General features: G+C 36.4%; 1 protein-coding gene across 10 annotated transcripts in view; it reads left to right on the plus strand.

The window, feature by feature from the left end:
* lrba (LPS-responsive vesicle trafficking, beach and anchor containing) overlaps positions 1 to 14250 on the plus strand; it is a 299224-nt gene that overhangs the window by 78522 nt on the left and 206452 nt on the right. For 8 of the 10 annotated variants that reach the window (XM_089132308.1, XM_089132310.1, XM_089132311.1 and 5 more), the window contains exons 26-29: positions 6043 to 6164; positions 7399 to 7506; positions 7653 to 7794; positions 7896 to 8241. In XM_089132308.1, the coding sequence (XP_088988434.1) occupies positions 6043 to 6164; positions 7399 to 7506; positions 7653 to 7794; positions 7896 to 8241 (718 nt within the window). The remainder of the gene's footprint in view (positions 1 to 6042; positions 6165 to 7398; positions 7507 to 7652; positions 7795 to 7895; positions 8242 to 14250) is intronic. The other 2 variants (XM_089132316.1, XM_089132317.1) reach the window with 2 other exon arrangements.

Consider the following 14250-nt stretch of genomic DNA (forward strand, 5'->3'; position numbering starts at 1 on the left):
TCTGCTCTAGCTCGCAGACAGTCTGTGCGACGTAATTTTGGTCATCAGCACAATCCACCAATGTCTGCACACATTGTCCACATTGTCTGAAGGGACAGAAACACATTTACAACGTATCTGAGTGTTTGAAAAGAAAGCTCCAATTGGTAGTGTCCCCACTCGCCGTCAATGGAGTATACTTTGAAATGCTTGCACATTAGGAGTGGAGATGGAGGAAACTCAGAAAACAAAGCATATGTTTTATATTAAGGCTTATTAGCTATTGCACATAATTGTGGTTAGGGACTTGAACAATCAGTAAACTTTGCCATGAAACCCGCCCTGCACTGTTTGTTCTACAGACACAGATTTGTTCAAGTTGTGTGGCTTCTTGTGGGGAGGTGTGCTATTACTTTTACAATTGGAGACAGTTGAACAATACCCCAAAGACTTAAAGGGATACTTCACTTTTTTTTGGAAATACGCTCATTTTACAACTCCCCCAGAGTTAAACTGTTGAGTTTTACCTTTTTTGAATCCATTCAGCCGATATCCGGTTCTGGCGGTACCACTTTTAGCATAGCTTAGCATACATCATTGAAGTGCACAAGACCAGCATAAGAATAATCAGGAAACTTCACTGTTGTACCATGAGTGCAGCAGGTGTAATGTTATGACTGAGCGCCTGGAAATAGTGCCCAGCTTCCAATGTGACCGGGACTAATTTTGTGTAGTCATCGCGCCTGCTGCACTCATGGTGCGACAGTGAAGTTTCCTGATTATTACGCAGGAATGAGAATATAGTTCCCTCCATATCAGCCTGGAAAATCGCAGCTTTACATTTTCCGTAGGTCTTAGTGCACGATGTAACTATAGAAGAGTTGAGTTTTAAATAGGAAAAATATCGAAACACTTTGGTCATTGTTTTGGAAGAAATGCTAATGGTCTTGTCCACTTCAATGATGTATGCTAAGCTATGCTAAAAGTGGTACCGCCAGAACTGGAGATCGGCTGAATGGATTCAAAATAGGTAAAACTCAACAGTTTAACTCTTTTTCTTTACTCTGGGGGAGTTGTAAAATGAGCGTATTTCCAAAAAAAGTGGAGTATCCCTTTAAATTGAAGGTGGGACCTGAGATATACATAGGTATATGTATAGGGACTTGAATCAGCAAGTTATCATAACATTCTGAAATATCAAATTCTGTGTCTTTCTACCTGTTTCTCATTTTCTCTACACTATTATTCCAAAGTTTGGGGTCAGTAAGGTTTTTAAAAGAAAAAAAAAATCCTTATAAAGGAAAACAATGCTTTTATTTAGCAAGGACACATGAAATTAATCAAACATGACAATTTACACTATTACAAAAATATTATAGTTTTCAACACTGATTATAAAAAGAAATGTTACTTGAACCAAATCAGCATATGGTGATTTTCCACTGCATGGTAGGGTACGGTACGGTACGGTACGGCTCGCTTCGGCTTGCTTTTAATTGTACCTGGTCTGTTGAGGCTCCAAGCGCACCGTACCGGTACTAAAATGTGACGTGAAACACTGCAGATCACTGATTGGTCAGACAGATTCGTCACTACCAGCATCATTGTATTTGCGACCAATATACATTGACACGAGAAACCAAACCCGCTAGATTTAAATAGCCAGTAACAGCCACCGCTGTTATCGAACAGTCTATAATCCCACCCACTTTAAAGTGGTACTAACTGCAGTGGAAAAGCAACCGAGCTAAAGCGAACCACGCCGTTCCGTGTCGAGCCGAGTCGTACCACGCAGTGGAAAAGCGAAGCGAGCTGAACCGTACTGAGCCGTATCGAGCCGTACCAGTGGAAAAAAGCAGTAGAAAAGCGCCAATATTAGAATAATTTCCGAAGGATCATGTGACTCTAAAGACTGGAGTAATGGCTGCTGAAAATGATTTTTTTTAACTATAAAATAAAATGATTTATTATATGATATTAAAATATCTGCTCTCTTTTCTTGCTCTGCTCACTCATGTTTGTTGTTCCTCCTTTTTCATCCCTCCAATATTTTGAAATAATGTCCTGCCTTTATTATTTTATTTCTCAACCTGTTCTCTTTCTCGTTCTCAGCCTCTTTTCTGTTTTCTCGTTCTTTACTCTTCTCTTAAAATCACCCTCACTGGTTCATGGTAAATCGACTTGCGATTGATTCTAATAGAGTCTGATGTTAGCATGTTGATAAGCTAAACATCTGGAGCGGCTCACTAGGTTTTAGTGCACAGCCCTTTTTGCTCATTGAATTCTCTCTATTGGTTCATTTGGAGTCGAGGAAAAAACGGTCTTTACCTTCTTCCATCCCCACCCGTCTGTGTGAGTTCTCTGATAGTGTTATTATAAGCTCTCCACACTGCAGTGCTCTAAAATGGCCATTGACTCTAATGGCTGTTTAGTAGCCCGAGGCACCTCCTTCTTTATGTGTCTATGTATCACAAACTGTACTGCACCGTTATAGACCACATAACAGAAATCCAGCCGTTCAGATTGATTACATTATTCATCTCTCTCTCACATCGGCTCTCTCTCTCATGGAACCCCGAAACCCACTGAACAAAATGGCCGGTGTCTTAAATCGACTCGACATTGTGCTGCAAAGGCAGGGTGGAGCTTCCTGATTGGTGGAGCGAGAGAGAAACCGAAGCCTGTTTTTAGAAGGGCTAAAGTATAAAATGAATATTTGATGAGGTCTGCCTGTGTGTAATCAGATTTGGGATCTATAACAAGGTTTTGCCCGCCATCTCTCCTTCTATAGCTCTCTTTCTCTCTTTCGCTTGCTCCTTCGTTCAAGTGACTAGAACGTCTAATGGAAAAAGCTGGTTGGTTCGAGCGCTGGAATAATACGTTTAATCTAAGCGTTTTGGAGTTTACATTTGTCAGTTGTCAAGGTATGAGAGGAGAGAGGGTTGAATAGAGTCATGCACAGTCACACACACACATTGTGCAGTGCAAACTCAAACTCACGTGCAGTACATTAAAACGAAAACACACACGCATACACCATACTGATCTTACATATAGCGTGCAATACATCAAATTAAATGCATTAAGAGGATTTTTCTGCACCATGGTGGTGGGAAGCCGGCCAAAATCTGTTTTGCAAACCTCATACAGTTTCTTTTTTTAACTCTACATGACTGTTACAGTATGTCTTGGAGAAGAATTATTAATATATTTTGTTTTTGTATCATTGTTCATTTACTTTTAGTGTTACTTGTTAAGTAGGGATGCATGATATGTTAGTAGCTGGTGTGTGGTGAGCGTTCTGGCGCAATATGGCTGCCTTCGCATCATCCAGGTGGATGCTGCACATTGGTGGTGGTTGAGGAGATCCCCCCCTTCTATGTGAAGCGCTTTGAGTGTCCAGAAAAGCGCTATATAAATGTAACGAATTATTATTATTATTATTATTATTAGTATCATATTAGCTACCAGCCAATATTAGAGATATTTTAATTTATCTATATAAGTAAATATTGGTTATATATGGGCCAGTATTTAATATTTAATTGTGCATGTTCATTTAGATTACCTTTGCCATTATCTAACACTGTTTGAAAACACTAATAAAATAAACACTAATTTAATAATTTAATAAGACTCTTAAAGGAGCAATGTGTGACTTTTAGCGACATCTAGTGGTTCGGTTGCGAGTTTGCACCAGGTTTGCACTAAGGGCTCAGCCCACTGCTCACCCCTCCCTTTCGAAGAAGCTACGGTTGCTAAAACGGGACAAACATCTCGTCGGCTGAGACAGCAGAGAATAGCCAGAGTAAGCCAAGAGTGTGTAACATTGTCACTGTTTCTGTACCACAGTCCATTATAAACCACATCATGAATACTGTCTGTTTACAAAGCCATAGTCAGGTGAGGATCAAGGGTTTTAATATATAATTTAATAAAATAATAATCAGCTGATTGTCTCACAAACGTAACCAGCAGCACATTTCTCCCCACATACTGTAGCAAACCCATAATACAGCGAGGGAGCAGCTATATATTTTTTCTAACAGGGTAGTAATAGTTTAGCTGGCTAATATGAGCTGTTACTGTGGCTGAGCTGGGACGCGTCTGCATGAGTCCAAAGGTCGGAAGTGCGCGCGCTGTTACAATCATGTCATCTCCGCATCCCATAGATACTATTTACTACACACAATAGGCTTTTTTTCTCTGATTTGTAAAATTCTTCGCGATCGACTTTAGTGATAAAAGACTTTAGTAAAAGTCTCTATCGACGGGTTAGTGATTCCTGTAACGTACTGTTTTACGGTCAATGACATGAATACTAATCATCAGCTGTCTCACGAACGTAACAGCACATCTATCCCCAACATAACAAACCCATAACACAGCGAGGGAGAACTAAGTTACATGAAACAATCCCAACTACATATTTTACACCACTCACAAGGGAAAAGTCACTACTCACGGAGTGTAAGGCTAGCTTCCAGCTTTCCGCTACTTCTCTTTCAAGGTAGTGATGAAACGCGTTCTGTAGCGCTGTTTGTTCGCGTTCGGCTACGGTAGGAATATGACGTCACAACATGGCGACCTTCATAGAAGGGGATTCCCTCGGTTATGGAGCTATTAATGTCTCATTCTAAGGTAATAAAAACATTACGGCTAATTAAGTAAGTTCTTTATACACCACTGAAAACATAGTTATGGATGTCATATTGCATTTCTGTTAATAGATACTCAACTTTGTTACACATTGCACCTTTAAATGTAATCTGTAATTAAAAATTAATATCCATTTATATATATATATATATATATATATATATATATACTTAGACAAAATAGTTATAATAACAAAATTATACATTTTAATACCGTCAATTTATCAATTGTCATCCATACTTGAAAGTAATTATTGCTTTTTGGTATATTAAATCATTTTAATATCGATGCATCTATATTGCTATGGAACCATGACTTTCATGCTACTATACAGTACGTTTTTGAACAAACCCCTCAACGAGTACTAGCATTCCAAAGTTTAGGGTTGTTACATTTTTTTGAAAGTATCTTATGCTCACTTATGCATTTATTTGACCAAAAATACAGACAAAAATTGTAATATTATGAAATATTATTACAATTTAAAATACCTGTTTATATTTTTATATATTTTAAATGTGATTTATTACTGATGGCAAAGCTAAATTTTCAGCAGCCATTAACCCAACCGTCATATGATCCTTCTGAAATCATTCTAACATGTTGATTTCTTATTACCTATGTTAAAAACAGTTTAATATATGCTTCTTAATATATATTTGTGAAATGTGCAATGCAATTTTTGAGGATTTCATGACAAATAGAAAGTTTTAAAAAGTAGCATTTATTTAAAAATATTTTTTGTCACTTTTAATCAATTATTTGTGTTCTTGCTGAATCTAAATTATAATTTCTTTAAAAAAAAATATCTTGCTGACCCAAACCTTTGAACACTAGTGTCGTTTATCTCATCCTACACCATTTGTGCTGCAGACATGCATGATACCTAAAATCATGCAGCTTGTTCAGGAGAGGTGTGTACTTTTCTAAGCGATCAGATTTACGCCGATCTTCCAGGTGGACGTTAAAACATGCCTTAGACTTGCACATTAAAGGAGGAACCCGAGCCATATCTAGCATCTAAAATATCATAGAGATTAGCTTTTTTGACTTTTGACAATAAACAACCTTCTTTCAACCACCATGCCGACTCCCTAGAAACCATCCAGAACGCCCAAGCTACTACGTAGCAACGCACAAAACGCTGTTAGTTTCTTAAAAATATACATATTTCTTTGTATACTTGGTAAGGTGGTATTTTTAAGGTCAAGGTCAGGTTCATCATCATGCTATGACCTTCTTATACTGTATGTCATGTTTTTTTTAATCTATATATCTTTTAATTCTGGTAACTTTTCATCTCTGTGAGGTTGTCATTTTCCCTGTATTTCTACCTCTCAGTTGCCGCTCTCTCACAGTCTCTCTCTGTCTGTCCCTCTCTCATACACTCTTTCTCCACCTCAGTGTGTGCGATGGCTGTGAGAAACTGTCTGGAATGTCAGCAGCACACTCTGGGTAAGTCTGGTGCAGAGAGCAGCCGTGGACAGCAAAGCCTTCTGGGAGCCGGCAAGTCTATACCAGCACAGGCAAGTTCAACATCATGCCAAGGATACCTCTTTCTCTCTCTCTACTGTCCAGATGGTAATTTTAAATAGGTTTGATTCTTACAGTTCCAGTAAAAAAAAAAAAAAAAAAAAAAAAACTACACTCCACACACACAGCTCATCTATTATTTAGAATCTTTCCAAAACTGTTGCATTAATTCCCCGTTGCATCAGCGCTGTCTAAATGTGGAACAGCAAAACAAAAGACTCCTTATTTTTATAAAATCCAACTGATATAAAATATTAGAGCAGTGGGAAAATGGATTTGTGCTAAACTGACAGTAGGGCTGGCTATCGAGTTTGATTCTTTTTAGGCACCGACCGAATTACCTCGATACCATCGATTATCAAACAAGATGTCTTGTCATTTGGTACCATTTTTCGATTCGTGAGGGGTTAATCTTGTCAACGTCAGTGAAACACTATGCATGTAGCATGGGCCATTTATTGACAATCATCACATCACAGAAGAAGGTCTTGATGACCTGTCAAAATAAAAGTTTTGGTTTAACTTAAAGAAACTGCAATAGAAATATATTACACTTGTACAATAATGTTCATCTTAATGTAATACTACTACTCCTACTACTACTAATAATAATACAAATATTATTTAAAAAAAATTCCATGTTATATAATTTTAATAGTAATCCTCTGTTGTGTAGCACTTGTTTTGCCAACAAATTAAAGAGCTTGTTTCATTTTAATTAATAAAAGTTAAAATAATGTTTTATGCCTTCATTTGATTACCAGAAAAATAAATAAATTACATAAACTCACAATTAAATGAATTATTATGAATTCAATTAATTAGATTTTTTTTTTTTTTTTTGGAATATAGACAAAATTAAACAGAAAGCACATCACTGGGTAAAAAAAAAAATGTTAAATAGAATTTGAAAAAAATATACTTGTATGAAACATCTGTTAAACCGCTAATAAATTGCTGTTAAATTGAACACATTTCATGATTTAAATTAATTAAACATTAAACTAGGCTTCTTGTAAAGTGTGCTTATCCTTAATGTTTGCTGCATTAACAGTTTACAGTTCAGTTCTTGTTTTTTTCCCTCTTCACATTAATGTTACAGCATCTGCTATAACATTTTCGTTTAGAAACCGGTATCGAAGTCATGGTTTGTCAATTTTGAACAATACCCAGCTCTAGCTGACAGACTGAAAGAGACTGTGTGAACTGAGTTTGTGTGTGTTGCAGAGTCCTGTGGACATTGTGACAGGAGGGATGTCTCCTATCAGTGATTTAGACCGTCTTCTGCAGGACATGGACATCAATCGTCTCCGTGCTGTTGTGTTCCGAGACATAGTGAGTCTCTTCAGTCAATACTTATCTTCAACATCTCTTCCATTCAGCTAATGCTTCATTTTTGCTAATGCTTTCATGCTTTGCTAGTTTAGCAAATTTATAAACTATTCTAAATGAATTGTTTTGCTGTGTGTTTTGCCGTTTAGGAGGACAGTAAACAGGCTCAGTTCTTGGCCCTAGCAGTGGTCTACTTCATTTCTGTACTTATGGTATCCAAATATCGAGATATACTGGAGCCACACAATGAAAAAAGAAACGCCCAGCGCTCACAGTCTATCAGGAGCACAGGTGAACCCACACACATCACTGCTGCAAGATTAAACCCAGAGAACTGTGTTCAAAACTGTGTTTTGAGGAGTGGACTAGTGTGTTTTTATTGTTTATTTCAGAGAGTGTTCAGTCTGATCTGGAGAACGGTTTGTCTCCTCACCACCGAGACTCTAGCACTGAGGGTGAGAAGACTTCAGCCATCCCCAGTGATGCTGAGACACGAACTGGCCCGGACGCTGTATCTGAAGCCTTGTCTACTTTGTCCTCAGAAGTCAGGAGAGGCTCTGAGGTCACAAACAGAGACAGCAAAGGAAAAAACGTTAATGTCAAGGATATTTTGAGAAGTCTCGTTAGCGCACCCTCTGGCGACATCATGGTGGACCCCAGCCTTATACCGCCTGGGTTTCTGGCTGCAGTTGGTGATGCCTCCCGTGACCCGTCCGTCCAGTTCCACTCCTTTGACAGGTGAGTGACCATCAGAATGAATGTTCACTGGCCAATCTGTGCACACTGATGTAAATGCATTGCTATACACTGATTTCACACAGTCGTCATTTTGAAATGGCTGCGGTGGGAAGAAAACCGGAAGTGTCGCTTTAAATCATAGGAGTCGCGAATGCGATGGGGTTTTGTTGTGTTTAATGTAGAAATTTGTTATTCTAAAAATGTACATCCATTTATTTCATAGTTTAGACTATAAACAGTGAAATGTATAAAGTTATAAATGCATTTTTTAAATATATGAAGAGTTCAGATGCAAAAGCCTCTAAGTGCCATTTGAAATGTTCTCCTAGAATGATCATTTTTATCAAGCTTGTATATTTAAGTTCAGTAATTTCACTTAGATGACAATTTCATTGCAATTTAAGTGAAATTACTGAACTTAAATATATACAGGCTTGATAAAAATGATCATTCTAGGAGAAAATTTCAAATGGCACTTGAAAATGAAAATGAATTCAAATGAACTCTTCATATATTCAAAACATAAAAAAAGAATTAGAAACAAACTATATACATATCCTATATTGGATATTAACATCTAATAGTTTAAATCGCGGCAGCAGCTTCTGGTTGGTAGTCCAAGACGTTGTTGTCTATCTGCAGTGTTGTGCAAGTTACTTCCAAACTGCAATACATTAGGTATTACTTGTTACTGTTATTTAAAAGTAATTAATTACCTTACAATATTACTGTCTCAGAATTGTAATGCATTACATTACTCATGTATTACTTTTGAGTTACTTTCACCAAAATAACTAAGTAGAACTTAACTTTTGGGCTGTAACGATATGCAATATGAAACCAAAATCACCATTCGCCACACGACTCAGATCCACGAACCTACAGAATCGCGACACACCTCTTCCAACTCCCACCATTATTCTCCTTACCGTCCAGATCCAATGCTGCCTTATCTTTAAATTAGGCTATTAGTATTATTTGAAGTTAACATTTGAAGTTAACCACAAAACTAGTTGAGGATAAATTATTGAAAATTGGGGAAGTCCAGCATTATGGACATGACATTTGCAGTCAAAACTTGAAATAAAAATTCTCAGAAAATACATGTATTGAAACGTATATAGGCTACTTCCTTAAAGGACTCCAGACATTAGACAAATATCAGTCTATGTTTTATTTTTAATATTAGGGAAAAGACACACATTCATGCGTGACAAAAAAATAGGAGGCAAAATCGATTTTTTTGTAATTCTGTTAATTACACTGCGCAAATCGGATGAGGAAGGGTTGGCTCTCCAGTCTCCATAGAACTTAAAATATTCATTTTATTTTAGTTTTCGTGTTCGCATTTATGAGGAAAAAACAATGTTACAGACGTGACCGCTCTGAACTGGCACTAAAAGACTGCTTTAAAACTTTCACACAGTCTGTTGCCTTTAAGAAGTAAAAGGAGACAATACACTGTAATACAACTGTAATACAAGCCTCACTGAACATGTAACGAGTAAAATATTACTGAAAATTTATTAGTAATGCCTCACACTACTGCGTTACAGCAAAAAGTAATATGTTACAGTAATGTATTACTTTTGTAATGCGTTACTCCCAACACTGTCTATCTGTACTTCCAGGATTATTCCCACAAGAGCCTCGCTTTCAATTTCAAAATGGCAGCTGCATGAAATCAGCCTATATGCACAAAATCGTATTATTATTTATTGTATATCTGTTATTCTTTGTCCACACATTTTGTTCTGCGTTCATGTAAAAAAAAAAAAAAATCATTTTCTCTCAGAGTGTGCTATTGCAGCAGTCTATGTGTATTTTATGATGGACAGCCTCATTGAGTGTCTGAATTCTGGTGTGAAAGTGTGCCGATTTACACACAAACAGACAACCTTACAAGAAGACCCATCAAAACGGGCCTCAGGAGACGCATACACATCCACTTGTCCATTCCTCCACCAGTGGATTTGTGTCTATGTTAGGGCAGAAATGGTTATTGTTAAAAACAACAACAGAAACACTACAGTTATGCTACTTTTTGTCTCATATCTAAAGAGACAGAATTGAATTTTATTCTCTCTCTCTCTCTCTTTTAATATTATGACTTTCAGTTCTCTCAACGGTTCTGAAACTTTTATTATATATAATATTTGAGCTAAATCTACAGTGAACATACAACATGAGCAGTGTAGTCAGAGTAGATTTTCAAATTACCCAGCCATCTGTCCCAGAATAGTCTAGGGGAAATCGGAAAACCTTTAAGAGGCGTAATAAATAATGTTGGGTTGTGGTATGGAATCCCAGCGACGAAACACTCCGGTTGATAATCAAACAAATTACGCAAAATTAAGCAGAAAATACATTTATTTAAGAAATAACAAGTGAAATAAAGAGCATCTCTTTAGGGTGTCCCAAAGACCAAAATAACAAACAAAACAAATATACAAAGAAAAGAGTGAAGAATAAGTAACCTAAACCAAGAAGAAAAGAAAATACATTTAGCTTTCCTAACTCCCTACCAAAGAAACAGAGCTCAAACTAGTTTCAAAATAAACAAGCCAGGACACCCCTATCCTCCACACTTTGAAGGGATGTGTTGTTAGACATACAGAAGATACTGTAGGTTCAGATGTTACTCCCTGGATGCTCTTAAATAAAGATAACATCACTAAATTTGATCATCGGCCATTCCTTAGCTCTCAACCCGAGTATGCCCGAACCAATAATGAGCTCCTTCGATGATAAAGACCACGCCCTTAATGGACAACCAATGGCGTTCATACACCCCATCATTGGGCAACCTATTAAAAATCAGACAAACGATAGTCTACATAAACAACTCCAGTCTTCAGTGTCACGTGATACTTTCAAATCAGTCTAATATGCTGATTTACTGCTCTAGAAACGTAGATAACTGTTACTTTCAATTTCAATTTAACGAATTCTTGCTAAATAGAAGTATTAATTTCTTTAAAAAGAATATCTCGCACCAAAATTTTGACTAGTAGTGTATATAAGTGGTTATAAAGTTTCTTCCTTTGCATCTCTTGTCTGTTTTTTAAAGAGTTTAGTGTAACTGCTGCTCCATGGGGAGGGTGGGGTGCTTTGGGAAACCAGATCCATTGCTATGTGTTGGCGGACGTCTGCAGTGTCTGGTTTTTATTTGCTGCATTGTCTGTGTGTAAGACTGACATAACCAGAGAGGGTTTATTAAAAAAAAAAAAGGAAAAAGGAGAGACTAAAGAAATAAAAAAGGGAGATTTGGCTTTTGTGTTGGAAATAGAAAGGAGTATGCCGCCTTGCCATCTTCTTTCTGTTTACCTCCTACTCTCTCACATCTCTTCTCCTTTCTTTTTCCTCTGGGCATCTGTGAGACATCCCTCTGATCTGGCCTTGTGTTTTATCTGAGGAATGCTCTGTCAGGTATCACAGCTCTGCTGGTATCAGGACAGGGATTATGCTGGCTCCCGCAGAGAATGAGCTCAAAGCTCCCAGCTTTCACTGGAGCTCGCTTCTGCCACCACCTTTGAGAAATAAAGACAACTTGGTCCTCCATCAGGTCTTTGGTTAAACCAAGTCCTGTTCACAACAACACAAATGTTTGGCACGAAATTTCAGTCTAATTTCTGAATGCGGTTTGTCTGTTCAGACCAATGGGCTGAATGGAAATGAGATTCACTCTCTGTGACGGTAGGGGTGAATATACTGTACACTACCAGTCAAAAGTTTTAGATCGGTAAGATTTTTTATGTTTTTAAAAGAAGTCTCTTCTGCTCACCTGCAATTATTTGATAAAAAATACAAATAAAACAGTAATATTGTGAAATATTATTACAGTTTAAAACAGCAGTTTTCTATGTGAATATATAGTGAAGTGTAATTTATTCCTGTGATCAAAGCTGAATTTACAGCATCATTACTCCAGTCTTCAGTGTCACATGATCCTACAGAAATTATTATAATATGATGCTCAAGAAACATTTATGTTGAAAACAGTTTTTTACATTTTTATTTCAGTATTCTTTGATGAATAGAAAGTTCAAAAGAACAGAATTGATCTGAAATGGAAAGCTTTTGTAACATTAATCACTACCATTTAAAAGTTTGGGCTCAGTAAGAATTTTTTTTTTTTAAAGACATTTATAATGTTAGAAAAGATTATATTTTAAATAAATGCTGTTCTTTTGAACTTTCTATTCATCATAGAATTTTGGGGGTGAAAAAATGGTACATGACTGTTTTAAACATTGAAAATAATAATTTATGTTTTTTGAGCATACAATCAGGATTATTAGAATGATTTCTGAAGGATCAAGTGACACTGAAAACTGATGTGTAATCAGCAACAGTAATGATGTTGAAAATTCAGCTTTCAAATTACATTTTAAAATATTTTTAAATAGAAAACAGTCATTTTAAATTGTCATAATATTTCACAATATTGCTGTTTGTCATTTTTTTTTTCATCAAATAAAGCAGCCTTGGTGAGCAGAAGAGACTTCATTTAAAAACATAAAAAAATCTTATATGAAAGTAAAATAATGGCAAATGTTTTTGAAACAAAAAAGCCTGTTAAATTGCACTACTTATATGCAACATATGCGTTGCATTTGCCCTGCTTGCATTTTAATGCATTTTATTTTTATGGGCTGAAATTCAGCATGGTTGAATATTTAAGCTGTGAATATTTCAATTCAAAACATTTCAAACACATTTTCATTATTAAAAAAAAAAAAAAAAAAAAAAATCAAAAATCCATATTCACCTTTCATATTTCACTTCCAAAATATTCAACCTGTTTAAAACTACAACCTATAATATTCAACAGGCAATTTTCAATCCATTTTATTTCGCTTTGCAGATTCGCTTCCACAAATTCAGTGGTTCAAATTCGACTGTAAATTCAACACTGACTTCCAGGAACTGCAGGAAAAGCAGTAGATTACCGAGCACAATCTCCATCTGCTGTTAATTAATACTAACCCTTTCTCTTCTCTTCTATTCTCTTTTATTATCTTCTATTGTATTCTATTCTATGCTATTCTATATATAAATATATAAGTGTGCCTACATATACTGCATTAGATTAAACTGGGAAGGGTTAGCACTAGCATATTGTTGTTCTATTGTTAGTTTAACTGTAAATCGCTTTGGATAAAAGCTTCTGCTAAATGTAAATGTAAATTCCGCACATTTAGGGACAGTCTCTAAAGTTGCATACAACATTGGTATACACGTTTACATTTACATTACATTTACATTTAGTCATTTAGCAGACGCTTTTATCCAAAGCGACTTGCATTTCTACGTTACGTTTCTAACTTCAATAGCAAACTTCAATTTATTTGAATAAATATCAAAAATCTGAAAAGTGCACATTATGCCTGACACCTCCATGAACACTTGACAGTTGGTTTTATGACTGTAAGTCGTTCTCTTCAAATGCTATTGAAGTTAGAAACGTGTATACCAATGTCTTATGTAACTTTAGAGACGGCCCTTAAATGTGCGAATGTCAAGCCAACTTTACGCCAATAGGATATCACTGGGAAACGCTCAGCATTAAACTTTGTACGTTAAGTTCATATTCTGAGTCCTTCTGCTTGTCTGCGAGTTTGGTCTTTTATGTCACTGTATTAGTCCAGCAGGGGAATCCTGAAGTATTCTGAGAATAACCCTAGTACTGCATGCAGCACATCGCCGCGATATAAAGTCAAGGCAACTAAACAACCAAGAGAAATACATCTTTACCTTAAATGTAACATTGTATCTGTACATCCGGGGGAATAACATTATAATCTCGTTCACGGTAGAGAAAGATGCATGTACACGGTTACACAGTAACTGTAAAGACATTAAATTGAACAAAACAGCATAATAATGATGCTCTAACTGTTGCTCTGATCTTCGTCAACATCACGCGCTTGCGCTCCCTGCTGGTGAGGTCGACTAACCGCAGATGGAGATTGTGCTCGGTAATCTACTGCTTTTCCTGCAGTTTCT

Source organism: Pimephales promelas, chromosome 6 (genome assembly GCF_988280905.1).
Source record: "Pimephales promelas chromosome 6, fPimPro1.hap1.1, whole genome shotgun sequence".
Taxonomy (NCBI): Eukaryota; Metazoa; Chordata; class Actinopteri; order Cypriniformes; family Leuciscidae; genus Pimephales; species Pimephales promelas.